Source organism: Hypomesus transpacificus, chromosome 15 (assembly GCF_021917145.1).
Source record: "Hypomesus transpacificus isolate Combined female chromosome 15, fHypTra1, whole genome shotgun sequence".
Taxonomy (NCBI): Eukaryota; Metazoa; Chordata; class Actinopteri; order Osmeriformes; family Osmeridae; genus Hypomesus; species Hypomesus transpacificus.
In genome coordinates, this window is record NC_061074.1 from 5,736,246 (window position 1) to 5,755,947 (window position 19,702).

The 19,702-nt window shown below is 45.4% G+C and overlaps 1 protein-coding gene across 2 annotated transcripts; it reads right to left on the minus strand.

Annotated features, from left to right (window-relative positions):
• Window positions 1–80: 80 nt before the first annotated feature.
• On the minus strand, window positions 81–19,673 carry vps53 (VPS53 subunit of GARP complex). Of its 2 annotated transcripts, none has more exons than XM_047035316.1 (22): window positions 19,499–19,673; window positions 19,033–19,113; window positions 18,714–18,763; window positions 18,536–18,602; window positions 13,631–13,717; window positions 12,733–12,848; window positions 12,457–12,576; window positions 10,629–10,707; window positions 10,273–10,416; window positions 9,991–10,133; window positions 9,559–9,700; window positions 9,205–9,300; window positions 8,928–9,022; window positions 7,705–7,947; window positions 6,663–6,810; window positions 6,146–6,228; window positions 5,969–6,047; window positions 5,589–5,737; window positions 5,428–5,497; window positions 5,139–5,276; window positions 1,942–2,046; window positions 81–1,607 (listed from the first exon to the last, which is right to left on the minus strand). In XM_047035316.1, the coding sequence occupies exons 1-22, from the start codon at window positions 19,583–19,585 to the stop codon at window positions 1,437–1,439; spliced, it is 2,493 nt and encodes an 830-aa protein (XP_046891272.1). In that variant the 5' UTR covers window positions 19,586–19,673; the 3' UTR covers window positions 81–1,436. The 2 variants fall into 2 exon arrangements, with proteins under 2 accessions (XP_046891272.1, XP_046891271.1); XM_047035315.1 differs by having other exon boundaries at window positions 9,205–9,303.
• Window positions 19,674–19,702: the final 29 nt, after the last annotated feature.

The following is a 19,702-nucleotide window of genomic DNA, read 5'->3' on the forward strand; positions in this document are numbered from 1 at the left end:
CAGTAGTTGCCAGATAGCTAGTATAACTCTGAAAATACACATTATTGATAATCAACCGAAAGCAGGAATGTAAGCCTACATCAAGAACATCATAGCATTTATATATTAATCCATTTATCAAACACTTTCTTTTCAAGGGGACAGAGGTCCACCTACGAACCACATCTTACACAATCAAAACCATTCAAACCCCAACCTCTACACTATGATGCTTGACCTTCATTTAAAATAAAATAAATCATTTCAATTATCTTGCAGGACAAAAACAATATACAGATGGACTGAGCAGAATGGAGAAATAACTCACTACATTGCCAGCAGAGGATAACACCTTTTCAACTTTAACAATCCAGTTAAAATGTTGGTTTGAGGGTGGTTTTATGATGTTCCATTCAAACTCAATTTAAAAGAGCTTACTGTCACCAGCCATTGATAATCTAAGTCTGGCCAGAAATCATTCACCACCTTCAAGTTCTTTCAATTTGGCTAAATCAGCTGACATGACAACACACATAGGGCTCAGTGTCTGGGAGGTACTTCAGGGAAAGGTTAAAGAAATGAAAACACTTCACATCATGCACACAAATACACAACTCTCCTGGCCAAGGGCTGCTTTTTAAGGCATGGACTGGTTTTAATTTCCCAACATTGGGGGAGTTTAAAAGCCCCAAAGAAACTGCCCAGTGTCTGATTGAAGAGACAGGAAATCTCAAGATCCTCCCAGTTCCAGAACTGAGGGCTTAATCACTAAACCTGGAGACCAGACAGCGGTGCATGATGGGACACCATTGTAACACCAAAACCCAATAAATGTCCCTACCCAAACTAAAGCACTAGACATCTGAAATAGACTCACCCTAGAAACTGCCCCCATTACTTCATAGAGCAAACTGATAGCAATGTATCAATTTACACAGACAATACGCTTGAACATTCAAAGATGTCAACTTTTTTCTGTTTTCAGTCTGGTATGGATAGTTGCCAGAGTGGCAGCATGTTGCCTCAAGCAGTTTTGAGTTAGTTGGTAGCTCCTGATTTAGTCTAAGTGCAAACACATTTTCAGCTTTGTATAGTGTATGATATACTGTACATTTAATTACAACACAAAGCTTAAGTATTAGTGTCGTTAAAGGAGAACAAAAAACAAACAAAACCAGAAGTACATTTCTCATATGTGCCAACAGCATATTGCAGTTGAGGAAATGTCTTCATAATCTGACATAGACTTTGAAATTGTGCAGGTCATATTTATGCTAGTAAAAAAAGGTATATATTAGTCTCTGCTTTACCCACAATGTTCCATTATCACTAAACAGGGCAGGAGCTTATGTCATGAGAAACTGTTTCTATGTATGTGTGATCAGAGAATTTGTAAAGGAAAGTGAGAAGCCCAGTTGTTCTCCTTTTGAGGTTGACTGCGTGTGTATGTGTGTGTTTCACAGTCTCTTCTTAATGAGCTTCTCCAGCCTGCGGATGCGGGAGGACTCCTGCTCAGGGGTAGGGGCGCTGAAGGAAAGAGAGGGACCCCCATCAGCCCCAGATGGAGGGGTTGGCAGCCTCTGTCTGAACAGCTCCAGCATGCTGCTCTGCTCACTGCGTTTCAGACCCTGCATGACACAACGAAAGGAAGATATTGGGAAATGCAGTACAGAACTGTCTCACCACAAACAATAATCTACTATAATCTGCCCTTGTACACATCTATCCATTATTCATTTTGCCTGTCCTTCTCCAAAAAACTAAGCGTTAGAGAAATGATGCGATGAACAAGAGGAGAGGGGGGTGAAAACTGTAACAAACAGGAAGCGACAAGATGCAAGAAAATCATTTCACCACACCATAAAAAAGCCACTGGACAGCAAGACAACAAGGCTGAATGAGCAGGAAGAGGATGAACAAGTGAAAAACAGTCTTTGGCAAGAAAAGGGGAACTAAACCCACTTTCATGTCCAGGATTTTCTGGAAGGTCTCAGGGTTGCCATCAGCCAAAAGCTTGATGTAGTTATCCACAAACACCACTGGGGGTTCATGTGGCGCCATTACCACCTGAAAAGATGGGGGGGGAGAGACAGCATCAATATGACTGATACATTCACACATCTTCATAATCTATTTTAACATGAGCTTTCACATGAACACCCATCACGGGACAACCGACAAGATCTTAAGTGATTCCACATGGGCACATGGTACTGTACCATACAGCAAACTGAGATTGGGGGGTGGGGCGGAGTACATAAGACAGTATGCAAGTGGTTGAAGCTGAAAACAATGAGCCCACACGGCAGTGCTATATTTAGGGTCGCCCCCTCCGTTTTCGTCTTTTTACAGACCAATTACTCCATGCATGAGCGGACGTGAATTAGCCTCCCTAATGGTCACGGTAATTATCTTTTGAGGTATAATGAGGGATTTTTGGCAAAAATGGGTATTAGTAGAGAGACGAGAAAAAGGTTAACTTTAAGAGCTTTAGCCAAGTCTGTGTACCAGACTCTCTATTTTTCATTCTTAAGGGTAGTGATAAAAAAAAACGTGGATCAGATAGTGTTCTTAGCCGCTACAGACGAACACATGGTTGACAGATACTGATGGAGAAAGAAAAAAATGTAGTTGGAATTGCACCCTTCCCTTCTCCTTCCATCCACTCCCCAAAACATTTCACCTTAGCCCAATACCAACACCCAACCAAGCCCAGCTCCTGTTCCAAAGTTTCCCTGGAGAAAGATAGAGACAAAGTAGGAGGCAGCTGTAGGGACAGAAAGTGTGTGTTATAGAAGAAGACAGAGATAGAGTGAACGAGAGGGCCGTAGAGCGAGAGAGTGAGAGGGACATTCAAAGCTGTGGATTGTCTGGAATTCTCTGGCTTCCTTCCCCTGTGGACTGAGTGATTTACTAAGCAACTGTCCTGGAGCGGGGCCAAGGGAAAGCCTTGAGGGACCTTGTTGTAGTTAGCTCGCCCCGTAAAAAAAAGAGAGAGAAGAAAGGGGGGAGGAAAGAAGAGGAAAAAACATTCAAGCTGAAAGGAGATGGTGGTGTGTGGAGGAGGAGGGGGGTAGCCTTTCCACTCCCACCCCTGAAAAGAGCATTGGTGGTAGGGAGAGGGCTGGAAGTGTGGAAAACAGCCACGTCTCATGGGCCTCATGCTGGCCAAAGCTGCCTCAGAGAGACAGAAACAAATCTACATAGATTCTAGGACAAGGGCTCTGTATGATCTGACAAAAGGCTGGGTGATGTAGAGAAAATCCCTCCAAATATCTTTAGGAATTTATCATGATCGAGTCCAATACTTCAAAGCAACTCAAATTCAGATCTTACCAACTCTCTTTAAAAACCTGTGTGAAAGAACATACTGTATCTGAAACTCACAATCATTCTGTAACCTGTATCAAACTTCACTTAAACTTTGCACCTGTGAATGTGATTGTTATGTACTGTCTCGCGAATAGGGTTGAAGAGGGAAATAATGCATTGCTTTATGCATTATTTTTATGCTTTATTTCTACGGGTTTCTGTTTTAGTGCCTGTATGTCAATGTGGGATCAATTACTTGTGTGTGTGTGTGTGTCGGAGGTGGGGGGGGGGGGGGTACCTATAGGTACCAGTCAGACAGAAACATTGGACAGATTAGGGCAAGCCTCTCTGCACTTGTACGGCTTTTCTAACTTCAAGGCTGAGCCTTAGGGCTACAGTGAGCAGACCAGGGGGAATGTATGTAAACACATTCAAGGCATTTCCCCCAAGGACTAAAGGCTTTGTGGTCCACATGTGGAGCCATCCATACACATCCAGGGTGTTGGCAGCCTGGAGGTGATGACATGGAGAGAGTCAGCTAAACAATGGATGAAGCGGTTTCGAAGCAGCGATGTGGCGTATTACAAGCATGTCAAGGAAGATGTTGCACAAGGTTATGTGGTGTAAGAAATTCAGTGATAACTTTCATAACTTGCTGTAAGGAACTAGAAATGTCTGAGCCTTTTTTAAATGTCCCAGCATTTACATTTTAGTTTTTGTACAAATATGGCTTACTCTAACACTTACTGTATCTGAGACTTAAACTGTCAGAGTATTTACATACACAAGAAGTGTTGAGCGTTAAATAAAAGTCAGAGCGATATTTGGTTTTTCCTTGCTAAATGCCTGCCAGAGAGACACACAGGAACAGCAGAGAAGAGCTGTATTCTACTCCGGATGACAGAGACTGTAGGATGTTGTGTCTTTAGAGCAGGTCCCAGACTGTCCGTTAGGCAGATCAAGGATGCATTCCTGCCCGAGGACAACAGGAAACACTCCCCCAACCGAGTGCAGATGAGATAGGAGTGAGATAGGATGGGCGGGGTTTAAAAGGTATCCTGAAAGGCAAGGGGTTCCAGACAAAAGATGTGTCTATTTCCCCTGACTCTAGCTTGGCCAAAAGCTTGTTGTGTGTGTTGTATATGTGTGTGTTTGTGTAAATCCTGCCTTCCTCTGTCTCACTCATGAAATCAGAGGGAGCACAGCTTGGCTCATATTCCCATACCTAACATGAGGTGGGCCAGTTTATAGGAACATAGTCATAAAAATGTTTTCCTGAGTAAGAGCTGAAGACACAATTAAAATGTTACTCAAGCTAGGCAGACTAAAATTAAATTTAAATTGATAATCTGCTCACTTGAGTCAGACACATTTTCGAGAATGTCTGTGGTCAAAGCACTAATTATTTAGTAAACCTATTGTTTGCTAGTAACGTACAAATCAGTGGAAAGTGAAAGTACTTATGATAATGTTCAACTAATCCCATTTTAGCCTGTTTAATGGTTCAGGTTACTGACTTTATAGTTATGATAAACATGTGAAATTTTGAATAGGATGTTGGTGTTTGGATTCGTTTTTTAGGTTAATGGATGTGGTAAAAGTTTAACAGCTACACAAGTTGTGTATAATGTGGCATCAAGGATGAGTTTCCGTCAAATTAAATAGCTAAGGTTAAGTCTAGGATCCATGTTTAAGCATTTGCTGCGATTGAGTGAATACATAAAACATATTATATCAGGATGTTTCATTTTTGTGCGTGTGCTAAAGGTTGTGAAGACACACATTGCTCCACACTGGTGCGTGGAGGAGAGATTGTCAGCAGTTTGTGTCAGCGTTGCTGCTCTGACCTTGAGGATCATCTCGGCACGGGTCATCCCCTTCACCACGATCTTGGTGTAGCTGGCGGGGGCTTTGCGGAGCACCTGTGAGCCGATGGATGGCAGGTCCAACAGAACTGTCTTCAGAGAGTGGGTGTCTAACAGGAGCTGCACAAAGTCAGAAGAAAAGCACAATAATGCATTTGAATTCTACAAAAATGTACTCACTACTCCACACATAAGACACATCTATGCCAATTAATAATATAATAATACTTTTAATATTAGTTTTTGTACTTGTTTTTGACAGTTAACATACCTGTTCAGCCCCCACCATGCTTATAGGCTTGCACCTGAACAGGTGGTTGATGAATTTGGGGATGAATGAACTAAAGGAGAGATAAAATGTGGACTTACTGACTTCAAAGACTTACTAGTTCATAGAACACCACTCATGATTAAGTTGAATTGTTTACTCACTTGGTGAATTTGATGCAGAACTGGGTGAAGTATTTTCGCGTTGAGGCTAGGTTGTCCCTCACAATGGGCACGTTCTGCTTGATGTGCATGATGACCGAGGTGACGTAAGGGCTCTGGTCGCCCACGTGCTCCACGCTCTGCCACGGCATCTGGGAGGGGAGAGGATGTTGAGTAAAAAGAAGGAAAAAGGAATGAGAATGAAGGAAGCGATAGTGAGGTTGAAGGGTGAAGAACAGGGTGATGGAACAGAAGGAGGTGGTCGGAGATGAGCAGCAGATGTAGAATTAGCTTGGTCTGAAGTGAACAATATTCTGAAGTTTGTCAGTGAGTCAGCACACTGACTGGCTGACTGGAACAGGAGGTTCCTATCTGGGACCCACCTTACTCATGGCGGTGAGAGCAGGGTCACACGCTGCATCCAGGTCCTGAACCAGCAACTGGATACTGTTGGATATCACACTGGAAGACAAAGAAAATACAATTGGAAATAAATATTCAAATACTTTTCCATTGCTGGAAAAGTTATTTGTGTGCGTGTATGTGTGTGTGGTACATACGTGCTGAAGGTATCCATCTCTCCAGTTAGGTTGATCCTCTCCACCAGGGTTTTATCCACCTTCTCCTTGAGCTTCTCCTCCAACTTACACACACACGCTCACACACTTTAACTTTACAATTCCATCTTTAGTTACAAGGAAGCATGTTTATTTACGTAAATCTTTGCTACCTTTTTTTTCTTCTCCAAAACCAGACCTATTGGTAAATCTATTCCAGTACTCTAGTGTAGCAATCAAATGATTGTCAAAGCAAGTTACACAACAAGACGCGGAACACAGCATGTGTTTGGAGCTTTGGATCAAGATCAACCGTTTCCTGATTCAGGGTGAGCAACTGTTTATTCATGAAGATATGAGGGTTTGATATGAATACCTATGTATTATGCATCTGTTTGTTTGCATGTGTGCATGTGTTTGTGTGTGTGCTGAGACCTGTTGCATGGTTGCCAGGCAGTACTCAGCAGCGTGTGTGCATGTGTGTGAGTGTATGTGTTTGTGTGTGTGCATGTGCTGAGACCTGTTGCGTGGTTGCCAGGCAGTACTCAGCAGTGCTGAGGATGCTGCAGATGAGGCACAGCTCCTCCACAGTGAACTTTGCAGCTTCTGAGCCCTCCTTCTCCTTCAGCAGGCTGCTGATGGTCAGCCCCACACTGCTACTGTTAGTCCTGTGGTGGAAAGAGGGGAGCAGAGAGAGAGAGCATGTCAGAGAAAAGGGGAAAAGCACTGGTTTGAAACCAAGCAGTTTCAAGACAGTTCTGATGACAGGAGGAAAACAACAAAAAGGAGGATTATTTTAGATGTTATCGAGAAGTAACCACAGACTAACAGGGGGGCAAGGTTGCCAGGGCAACGTGGCCAAAAAAACGATGGCCCTCTATTTAATAAATCACAACAGCCGAGACTTTTGGGAAAACCGCAACATCTAAACCCAGAAGGGCCCCCTTTAACCCCCCCCCAAAAACGACATATCATGCCACACAAGAGGAGTGAGGTCTGTCTGTTTGTGTGCGCCACAGTGAATAGAGGCTTTTAATGTGGCCAGTGAGTCAAAAAGCTGCTTTGGCTCATGGTGTATTAGGCAGCACCGCAGCGTAAACAACTCCAGAACCACATGACATGCTGAGCCCACAGATCAAACACTGCAACAACTGAAGACATTAACTATCAAACTCCCTCTTCAAAAAGACCAATCACGCTTCTGAGGGGATGAAGAAATCCAAACCTGACAGGCTCGTTCCTCAAAATGACTTGTACTCTGCACTGCATGGCATTTTCTAAGACCCAAGAATGTTTTAGACAGATACAGAACGCGGAAAGAAAGCGTAGATTTTGTTTACATTGGTCCATGGGTTCTGGTATAAAACATTTTTAAATGCGGGTCCATTCGTGGAAAATTATTGGTTTTAGCCTGAACGAGAGATCAGGATTTAGTACATCATGGTCTTCCTAAACCAGGCCTAGTGAGACATGCAATACATCACGATTTTGAAATTGTGGTCCAAAACCTTTAGCTCAAAGTGAGGGGCAGTGTGGATTATGAGACCCAGTTGAATGCTCACTTGGGCAGGTTGCCGGAGAGGATCTTCCAGGCATATTCCCGGAGGTACTTCTGGAAGATGGTGGTGAGGGCGATCATGGGCTCCCCGGTGCTGAGCTGGGAACACTGCACCATGCACTTCTTGTAGTAGACAAAGAGGTCGGCACAGCTGGGCAGCACCGCCCCGCCCTCCTCTGTGCCCGCCTTGGGGGGGCCCTGCGCCCGGAAGTCTGACACGAAGCGGTCGATCAGCTCACCCAAGTTCCTGTGGGTGGGGACAAACATACGCACGCACACACACACAAATACAAATAGTGTCAACGATCATAAAAAAGTGAATTGATTGTCCCACATCCCCACCAAAGGCATTCAAGAAGGACGATTTTCCAGCATCCTCCAGACAACTCCAGGTGCCAGGCCTCTTGTGGAGCCTGTCTGTGCTTTAATGCTTTAAAAGGCTCACTTTTCCTGTCTCGCTTCCCCTTGTTGCTCCTTTCACATCCTTTCATTGCTTCATTTCTTATCCTTTCATAAGAACAATGTTCTTATGAAAGGATGCCAAGGAACAACACACTTTCTGATAACAATCAAACTATTCAGTCCTGTTCTAGTCCAATGGGGATGAAGGACTTTTGAAAAGCCTGTCTAAAGCCTGTTGTAGTCTGGGCTGGTACTGAAAGGAGGCCACTGCCGGACACTATAGGTCACGTTGCTCTACCCCGCCAGACTAATGCTCAACGCTCCAGAGATCCAAGATCTAAGAGGGTCACAGGGAGAGAGGCCAAGCCCAGAATGGTGCTCTGTTTCTGGGAAGAGACCACTGTCTGAGACAGGGACGATTAGAACAAATGATGGAAAGGTGAGAGGAGTAAAAAGTGGAAAAAGTGACAAAAGAAGTGGAACGTAACAGACTAGGAGGTAAATGAGTAGACGAGGACAAGCTCGGAAAGTGTGAGGGTGTGAGTGTGTGTGAGAGAAAGAGAGATCTGCTGTGGCGGCATTTTTCGATCCCCCTCTCTCAGCGTCTGTGGTCATGCAGCTAATAGGAAACATTTCTGCCACAGTAGAGAGAGACAGAGGGAGACAGAAACAAGACAGATAGAGAAAGGGAGGAAGTTTGATGAAAAGGCAATTTAAAAAAAGCATTTGATGTTTGAGCCAACTTCCCACATGTTGACACACCCACTTTGGGGTCTACATGCCAGCACGTGACTTGACTAGCACGAGTGTGGGGTTGTGACTTACTTATCCTGAGATTCTATGTAGACGTAGAGATGAGGTTCGAAGCACTTCGACACAATGCCATGGAAAGGGTTCTCTGGTGCTTTGGGCTTCTTTGGCTAGAACGAGAACAAGAGGGATCACACGTGGGGCTGGGATCATCGACTCACTAAAGGGTTACCTTCATCAACACAGTCAAAGGGGCATTTCAAAGAGATTCATTTTTCCCCTCACATTAGCCTGTTATTAGGGGACAGGAAGTGACCATAGGGAGTTGTGTTCCAAAGGTAAAAAGTCTCACCCTGTCCAGATCGTCCTCCTTCTCCAAGCCCCCATCCTCTCCCGCCTCGTCCTCCAGGAAGGGGTTGGTTGACTCCAGAGGGGTCTCCGGCTTCTTCTGCTGAAGAAATACGCACGTGCCCACAAACACAATAAATTGTCCTTGCTGGGACGCAAGCAAGTCCCTGACATGTCCCTACTATGTCAGACCACTCGATAGCAGTGAATAATTTAAGGAGAGCAGGAAACCAGCACAGAGCGTGAACCAGGGAGTCAACCAGCCTCTTATGCCCAAGTAAACAAAGATCACATGACCTCTGGACCGAACCACACAGTCGGACCACACTAAGAGCATGTGTGTGTGTGTGTGTCTTACCCCAGGTCCGTCCGTCAGCGTACAGCCGGGGAAGCGTTTGGCTAGCAGGCCCTCAAAGTTTGTTGTCCTCTGGATGGCAAACAAAAGCAGCTTGACCTCAATCTCCTTGGCCCGTGTTCGCATCACTTTGGCCAGCTCTATCCTGGATGACACACAAGCAGAGAGGCACAGAATCATCACGATGTCATCTGTAATGTGTTAATACAAGGTCACTGCTCATGTGGGCTAACGAGGACCAAACTGAAATTTGGCCGTGGCGGTTGGTGGCGGTTTGGTTGAGTCGGCAAGTTAAAGCTTCAGATGATCCCACTCCCTCCCACGATTCTGTGCGTGTGTCTGTCAGTTGTGTCAGGCTTTGTTGGGGTACTTGTGTGTGTATCTGTTGTTCTGAGCTAGTGAGTGCAAGTGTGGCATGTGTGTGTGTGTGTGTACCTTGTGATGTGGCAGAACTCCACAGCGATCCGCTCCGTCATATACCACTCCTCTGGGAACATGCGTCCGTACTTCTCCTCGTAGTCCACCAGCTGACGCTTGATCCAGGCGTAGCGCCGGTCAATCTTATCCAGCCATGCCACCTGACGAAGAGACAGGGAGAGAGGAGAGGGGGAGAAGGGAAAGGACACATTGAGACACACTATTGACAACATCTTTTTTTTTTACAGATTGTCCTCAATAACATAGATGGCTGTGGATTTTCCTCTGGTCAGCACTCACGTCCTGGTTCTCCTGGAACAGCACCAGGTACTCAGAGAGGTGCTGTCTGATGAACTTCTTGATGATCTCCTGTTTAATTCGAGGGTCTAGGACGTTGGCCACCAGGCAGGCATCCCTGAGGACATTACTAGGCCCCCCCGCCCTCTGTGGGAGGACAGACACAACACACACACACACAGACACACAGTGCTGGATTGACATTTGCACAATGACTTGACGTAATGTATGCCATGTTCACACATGTGCTCTCACTAACACACAATGAAACGATAAGGTGTTGACAGCTGAATAACAAACAAAACAAAGGACGAACAAACAAAACATTTCACAAGCGGATCATGACGTGGGTGTGTTACCTTGGACCCCTGAACGGGGAAGGCCTCTTCAAAATCTGCCAGGATCTGAGTCCCCAGTTCACTCTGGGCTGCCTTCACTCTGAGGAAACCAATGGAATGTTCATCGATTGTTGAAAAAATGCAGTATAAAATTGCACAACATAAGCAGTAAACATTTTGAAAATGTCACAGTGGACAATTTGAAATTTGAACTGTGGACAATAGGGCCCAGTGTTGGATAAAATGTGTAGGATGAATTCTTCTTTTACCGACTGTCTAATATGACATTGAAAAACTCACTGCCGAGGCCAAGGTGGGAACTGCAGTATGTGAGTTTTGCTAGACTCTTGTGTTGTTATGGAAGGTAAACTATTCTGAGCCCGAGCCCAACCCCAGAACAACCAGAACCTTCCAGAACAAACAAATGAGGGCGGAGAGACACACAGATGCACGGACAGACAGTCATGCCAGGGCATCTGCTGGTCTATCTACTCTCTTCGTTCTCTCCAATGTCTACCCCTCCTTCCTTCCATCCATCCCTCTCTACCTTTCTGTTTGTCTTTCCAGAAACACTATTTCCATACAGCTGTTACACCTATACAAAACATCATAGTCCATACCATCAAAAGGATAGTTTGGGGCGTTGAATCAATACATGGAGCCAGCCTGTATGGTATCATACAGTCAACCATCATACAGTATTAGCTGTCACAGAGGAATACATTAGATGGCCAACCCAAACGAGGTTTTCAGATATGTAACAAGTGAGTGCGTGTGTTTGGACTCATCGTTCCAGTTGAACTACTTTTCTGTTTCACCAGAATCATCTACAAGATTGCTTTTCCCGTCACTTGGGAAGCATTATGCACGCGTATACACACACACACACAAAATCCCAAGATAAACACTAGGGAGCAAATCATGAAACCACCCTAAATTTCCCTGACACGCCCTCCTCAACCCAGGTCTTTATCAAATAATCCAAGCAAAACAGATATCCATGCAAACACAGCTGTACGAAGAAGTTGAGACAGGGAGTGTGTGGGCTGAGGCCTTGCTCTGTGGCCCACTATGGGGTCTGGCATAGTGCTTAACGTGCACACACACGTGCACGCACACGTGCACACACACAGAACTGTTTCTGTTGTAGAGAGAAATACAGAAAGGACAAAAGACCTACTTCTCTCAATCACACATGCACAGGTAGAAACACACACCTTTACACACTTAGTATCACACGTCCACAGGCTAAGACAAACACATGTACAAAGACAAACACACAAAATTATCTTTATCTAACATGTGCACACACAAACACACACAAACACAATGCTGGAGGAGGAATGCACATTCTCAGGGCTCCCTCAGTGGAAATATGCAGGGATAAAGAGAATTCAGTGTTTCCTTCCTCTGTATGTGTGTGGGTGTGTGTGGGGGGAGGGTGTGCGGTGTATTGTGTGTGTATGCACTGCTTCCACCATAATTATAAAAATAATCTGATCTGCAGAATATTTCTGACCTGGCTTGGCCAACACCCTCAATCAATCCAACAAACCTAACCTAACAGATGTCCAGTTAGCAACATTTGAATGGCATGCACTAAGAGGAGGAGTCAGATGGTTGAGCGGTGAGGGAGTCGGGCTAGAAATCAGAAGGTTGCCGGATCGATTCCTTGCCGTGCCAAATGACATTGTGTCCTTGGGCAAGGCACTTCACCCTACTTGTCTCGGGGGAAATGTCCCTGTACTTACTGTAAGTCGCTCTGGATAAGGGCGTCTGCTAAATGACTAAATGTAAATGTAAGATATACAAGTTACAAAATGTGACTGTGTGTGTGTGCGCACTTTACCTCTCCGAGAGCTGTCTGATCTGTGGAATTCCCATGTATTTCTGGAAGTGTTCCAAAACATTGACCACTCCTTGTAGCAGGTTAGCAACCTCTCCATATTGCCTCTTCCTCGTCATGGCCCTATCGCGCAAAGAAATGAGTGCCACACAAAATAGCATTGTATGTGAACAGGAAATCATTTATCTGCAAAACTGTGGGGCCCTGTCTAATCTTAATGACAAGGTAATGTAAGTATAGGTCTAGGCCAGTGATTGGCTCTAGAGACAGGATACCCACTCTAGAGAGTCCACGCCCCCGGCTAGCATGTGTAAGTGGTTGAGGGTGGTGATGGAGGTGGTCAGGTGACGCTTTGCATGGTCCAGCTGCTTGATGTCCCTCGTTATCTCCTTCACCTGAGGTGGAGGAAAGAGGAGGGGGGATGGATGAAGGGGGAATAAAAAAAGACAGACAGACACAGAGAGCGTGAGAAAGAGAGAGAGAGAGAGAGAGAGAGAGAGAGAGAGAGAGAGAGAGAGAGAGAGAGAGAGAGAGAGAGAGGAGAGAGAGAAGAGAGAGAGAGAGAGAGGAGAGAGAGAGAGAGAGGAGAGAGAGAGAGAGAGAGGAGAGAGGAGAGAGAGAGAGAGAGAGAGAGAGAGAGAGAGAGAGAGAGAGAGAGAGAGAGAGAGAGAGAGAGAGAGAGAGAGAGAGAGAGAGAGAGAGGGAGGGAGGGAGGGAGAGCCACACCCGTCGGTCTGAAGCTCAAACATACCCGCTGAGGGAGGGGTCCCCCGCTCTATTGTTCCCCTCTCCCTCTTTGCTGTACCCACCCAGCCCACTGGCCTTCCTGTAACCCCCTTCCACACACACACACACACACACACACCATATGGCAGGAGCATTACCTTAACTTAAAATAACACTCCCTACCTACAGGATATCTGAGTCCTCACATGGTTGTGTTGCAGAAGGTGCTAGCAGGACCGTTCAGTCATTTTGACTCAGCAGACAAGATAGTTACTCTTCTTCCCAAGCTGCTTCTCTTAAGGAGTTTGCTGGGAAGACTCTGACTGAGAAACCTTACCAGAACCCGAATCTCGACCTAACCTGATAGGAAACCTAACCGTCATTGTGCCCCATGGTAGGGAGGTTACAGACAACAGCATTGGGTGGCTGGTTGGGCAGATTGTTTACTCACCATTTGCTCAGACTTCTCCGCCTTGTCCTTGATGTCTTTGATTTTACCAAATAGCTGTTGTATGGCAACCTGGGCCTCCTCCAGTGCCTGGAAGGAAGGCAGAGAGCAGGAGGAGAGGCAGAGAGCAGGAGGAGAGGCAGAGAGCAGGAGGAGAGGCAGAGAGCAGGAGGAGAGGCAGAGAGCAGGAGGAGAGGCAGAGAGCAGGAGGAGAGGCAGAGAGAAAAACAAAACAGGATAATAGTTAGAGCAGTGATTTTGTTCTTATTGGTTTGAATTTCAGCATATTCAGCATTTTTCTCAAATGAAGATGAGGATTAAAACGCAGGCCTGTAACATTCCTGTTGTCACCCATTAAGGCTATTTCATCAAACAAATGAAGCCATTTTAAAATCGTATAAACAGTCTTTCTATGTGCCTCCGCTGGGAAATGGAAAACCAAACTGAATGGCGTGATAAAAAAAAGAAAACGGAAAGGTGCAAAAGAACGAAAGCCGTCTCCCACAGTTTGTTCTCACATTCCACCCAGGAGGACCTATTCTAGCCATGCCTCAGTCTGTGCCAGGGGAGGCTGAGAGTGGGCTGCAGCCTGAACAAACACAAAAACACTCATGGATTGACAAACTAACTGGTGGCCGAAGAGCAGGCGATAGTGACACTTTCATACTGCTGACATTCACCCAACATCATGTTCTTGGAAGACAACTGACAATCATCACCGGAAATATCAGCACCTGACAGATGGACCAGAACAGTAGTGTGAATACTTCTAACGCATCATAAAGACATGGAGCTTAGGTTTGGTATTGTGTCCTGTGTATCGCTGTCTAGCAGTCAACCTCCACAGCTAGAACAGCAGGAGGGGCCATATTACAAACTTCAACAAAGTCTTTTCAACATGTCAGGAGTGAAGTGTGGTGCTTTGCATTTTGTAGTATTGTTTAATTGCTATCTAATGTTTCCGTTTAGTGCCGGGCAGCTGGGCTTTGATGGTCTGAGCTGGGCTTTGCCGCTGCCATCTGATGCCAGTCGTAATTGGGGGAGAGGTTTTGGGACGGGCTTGAATGCTGCTGCAGTGCAGAGACAACGTTGGCTACCCTCTCGCTCTCCTTCACACACACACACACACACACACACATGGAATGCTAACAGCCGGCACCAGCTGCCCAAGGAATTTACCACTTTTACAAGCCTCTTCAGAGACACAAGTGGACGGCCCTGGCAAACACACACACACACACATCCACACACATCCCAATTCCTCAGTTAAAGATTAGCCTAGCGAACACACACCATGTTGACAGCAGTGGATTTCTTTTTCCTCTCAGAAAGACTTGCATCTTAAGAGGCCTCACAAGGCGATAGGGTCATATACCACTCCTCAAGGTCAAAAGAAGACCTCTATGGGAAAAAGGTGCACTAGTCAACTACCCAGTCAAAAAGAGCAGTCTTTTTTACTCTGTAACAAACACGGGCCAAATCCAGAGAAGTCAAGATGACTAAGAGAAGAGAAAGAGACAGGGCTTGGTGTTGTTCCTCTATTTTTCAGTGCATTGTTTCATGCAGCCCTAGAGGCTTATTAGGGAACTGAGACCACAGGCTTGGTAAACCCTCTACTGCTTTAAAGTCTTCACCCCCCACAGAGTTTGCTGCATTGCATTTAAGTGGCTGACTTGGGGGAAGGGAAAACTTGGAACCATGTTTGTCAGAACCAGTTGAGGGTGCCCAGGATGAAGCAAAAGGCCCAGCACTCCTGCCCTGTCTGAATAAGATGCGTAGGCTATCCTTTTCTAGCTTCATTGGTGGATTCACTTAATGGTAGGTGAACAAGTAGGCTAATCAAAGCTACGGCTTCAATTCTACTGAGCCCCTGCTGCTTCCACTAACCCTTTCATCATTGACAACAGTTTCATCAGAGAAGGGAGAAAGGAAGGATTCACTTTCCAAGCACTCACAGGGTCCCAATAGAAAAACACGCTGCTGAAAATTCCTTTTAGGACTAATTACCAAGTCCACTAAACTCAAAACAACCAAATTGCTAAGTTCACTAAACTACCTTCAAGAGTAATCACTAAGTCCCTCTGGGCTGAACCGACATTAGACCTCTGAGGATCCTGAATGAACTTGTACAGTTGGCTGACTCTGGCCTCTCTGCTAGCCCTCGTTTCCTGCATTTAGCCTGCTAGCGTCTGAGCATCCAGGAACAGAGGACACAACTGAGATGGCTATCTCTCTCTGTAGACACACAAAACAATACACACTGCGTACATGAACCCCCCCCCCCCCCCATCTCCTGTTCCCAGAGCCAGACGAGGGGGAGGATGAATGTCTCCCCAGCAGAAATAGAGCAGCGCTGCACATGTGGACTCTATTTGGGGAGTTTTGGAAGGACGTCTCGGGGACGGCGGTTCCATTAAGGGACCAAAATGTAAAAGCTGGGATGGCGCCCATGATGACAGCGTGGTTGTCTTTCTTCTGTCCAAAGGTGAAAGATCCCATCTGGTCATGACACAAAATGGACAGTGCTGAGGGCAGTTCAAGGTGCTCCTCTGTATTTCTCATCCCTCTATGCCACACACTAATCACAGATGATGAGAATGATGACAAGCAATGATTTGAAGACCAGATACTTGAACTGTTGTCCAATATTACTATGGGCTATGTGGACTAACTTTTTATGAATGTCTTACAAGAAATAACAATTTTTACCAAGCATTTCTCTATTATTTGTATTTTTATGTTTCACTCAGCTGTGCTCTCCTACTTATATTGAAAGGACAAACACAATCAGCAGAGAAGCTGGACTGCAAACTGAGTACCAGAGCAGCCAAGGTACAAGAAGGTGGGAGAAAGAGGGTGGAAATGAGAGGGAAAAGACATGTAGAAGTTCATGAAAGGACAGGGGGGGGGGGGGGGGGGGGGGGGGCACTATAAATTGCCCTTCCAAATTATTATTAAATATTTACGCTGACTTCCTATGGCAGTTACTATCTTAGTCTGTACGATAAGTAGATCCATATGCCAAATGTAACAATGAGACATCTATCCAAAACCAATCTGCATGAAGAGCCAGAACCTGTCTGCCACACACACACACACTGACCTAACCATGTTGGGACACTGTATTGCCAAATGAGTACACCCAGCTGTGTGAGAATGTGGATGTGTATATGAGTGTACTGTGCAATTTGGCTGTGGCTGAACTACGTGAACCAGCATAATGCAAAGAAAATGACCTGGAATGACCGGCTGAGTGTAATTGTTTGGAAATGTTTGATTAGTTAATGAGCCTCTCTCCTAATAACACTGACTGCCCACCCGACCCTACTTCCCACCACACATAACCACCACCTCACTCACTCTACATCTTATAAGGTCACCTGATGCTTCCTATAGCAAAGCTTTCCTCCACGGCTTGGAAGAATACCTTGTGGGCCTAAAATAATTATTATGAATGCCTGCTAGATATTGATTGGTCTTTTAATGACGATAATCTACATCTATTTTGGAAAAACACAGTAAATATCACTAGGCATTCGGCATTCTGCTCCCAGAGGACTGGGCATCTGAGGCAGACATCTCATCTCCACCCAGTCCAGCTGATAGCTGCCTCCCTACAGACTAAACACCCACTGGGCCAGACTTTTCCAGCCCTCCTACACTTCCTCTCCTACTTGCTTTCCTTTCCAGCCTCTCTTCACCGATCCATCACATCACTTGCCTTTTCTTTGTCTACACGTAGGCCTGCTGTTGAAACCTTTTAATCAGGCCAGAAAAGTATATTCTATTCCTTTCTTCCTTCCTTTCACCTAGCTCTCTCCATCTCTCTCTCTCTCGCTCTCTGTCCATTCCTCCATCCATCCTTCTATCGTTCCGTAATAAGCACCTTTCCGTCTGCAGAAATGATTTTCCTTCTGTGTGACAGGAATGGCTGAGAGAGCCTCAGCAATGAGACCAGAACCCAAACTATGCAGTACAGACCTCGTAGGTTGGCAGAAACCAGTACGGAATGCTTAGGATGTTCCAGTGGTAGCCAAGTGGGACTAGACCAAGAGAGCACATACACACACACGCACCTAATATCTGAGATGTTTTCAATACACACACCTTCAACATCAGGTGTCCCGTTCTCTTAAAACCACCATTCCCTGTCAGAGTTGAGTTCTGCTTAAATCACGGCTTTTTCCGACACGTTCCGGCAAAAACAGCGGGACACAAAACCACAGGTCAACATGGAATCCCAACGTTATGGAGGGGAATCTTTCCCCCCTTTTTTCCGAATAGATGCCAATTTAGACAGTGGGGTTGGGTCTGACTCATCCAGTCCTTTTCCATACCATTTGTGTGGATGGAGAGAGAAAGGAGAGAACGCAGGGAAAGAATGAGAAGGGCAAGGACGTCTTGGTCAAGAGGAGGGACAGTCTCACCGGTAATGAGAAGAAGATGCCAAAGTAGAATGCTCTAGTTAGACAGACCCAGCTCATGTCATAAACTCACTGTGGTGATACGCAAGAGGGGGGCAGCATGTTTGTGTGAGAGTGTGTGCCGGTCTTTGAATGATTGCAAGCGGGGAGCTGGCAGGTATGCACCTGCGAGTGTGTGAGAGGCAGCAGTAATATGCCATAAACATCCTTCATCTCGCTGGTGGCTAAAAGCACCACATCCATCACTAGCAGGAGAGGCCCAGCTAACCCCAGTTACCACCCTCTGTGGGGCCTCATCCAATGAGGCCTGACTCTCAGAGTCAGTCGCTCACTGCTATTCATCTATCAAAGCCCCCTCTGTCCAAACCCAAGAGCAAGAGTGATACCAAGAACACACACAGATAAAGAAAGACACAACTAACAAGCAAGCAACATGTGCTCAAAAACTGCAAGCAGCAGTCCCATATTGAAAAACCGTCCTTACGTGTCTGCCATCTTGTCCCACATTGGTCTGGCCTCTCACCACAGTCCTAATGCTATCATCCAGACGCCTGAGAACATAAAATACACAGCAGACATAGACCTATTTTGTTAAACACCTTTGAGAAATGTCACTAATCTGTCCTGAACACTTGGTCGTGATCAATATAGCATCTACTTACCGAATCTTCAGGCGGATCTTGTTCACCACATCGTCAATATTAGCGAGCGACTATGAAGGAACAAGAAATCATAAAATCAAAATTAATAACATTGCCATTTTGTGATCAAATATACCATATTGTATCTAAATAGTCACTCCCTCAACCGTTGAACTATGGTACACAATTCTTTGTGCTAGACAGCATGGGCAGACAGCGTCCTCTAGTGGACATGTCTATGTTACAACAATTGGTCTCCAAATACTAACTTCACTATTGTAAAGAAATTGAAAACAAAAACGAGATGCGTTTCAGAAATATTGCAAGAAAGTAATCGTACCTGTTCAGTGGGGAACAATGTATTGATGTACTCCACAGCATTGAAATCTGCTCTGTCCAGTGGGTCTTGACTGGGAAACACCTTCAGACAAGGCAGGAAAATACTCCATAAAGTAAATAAGCAAAACAATAGGAAGAATAGTATTATGTAGCCTATTAGGTAGACTGTGTGGAGAGTAGCAAGGCTAACGTTACTGTACAATACTAAACTAGACTACTGTGTAGCGTGTTTACTGTCTGTAGCTAGCTAGCACTAGTCTATGTTGTCATCAAACAAATGCGCCCGTCACCGATTTCGGTGTCGACAGACACTAAAGTAGCTAGCAAACTGATCTGCATTTTGATTACACATGTAGTCCGCTAGCAGCATAACTACTCAGTTCACAGCTACTACTAGCTAGCCAGCTCGCTAACGCTGGTGCGCTAACGCTAAGTGTCCCTTGAAGTGCATGAACATTGTTATTTACCTGTTCAATAGCCAGCTGCACCTCTGGTGTGAGGTGCAAAATAGCATCCAAATCCTCAGTAAATTCCAATTCTTCCTCCTCCATCATTTTAGAAAAACCCTTGCCCAACCTTTTTGCCGTCAACTGAGGACCACTTCCTGGTTGACGGGCTTCTGGGATAGCCAGTGCCGACGCCACGCACACTGTCACGTTACTAAACAAGAC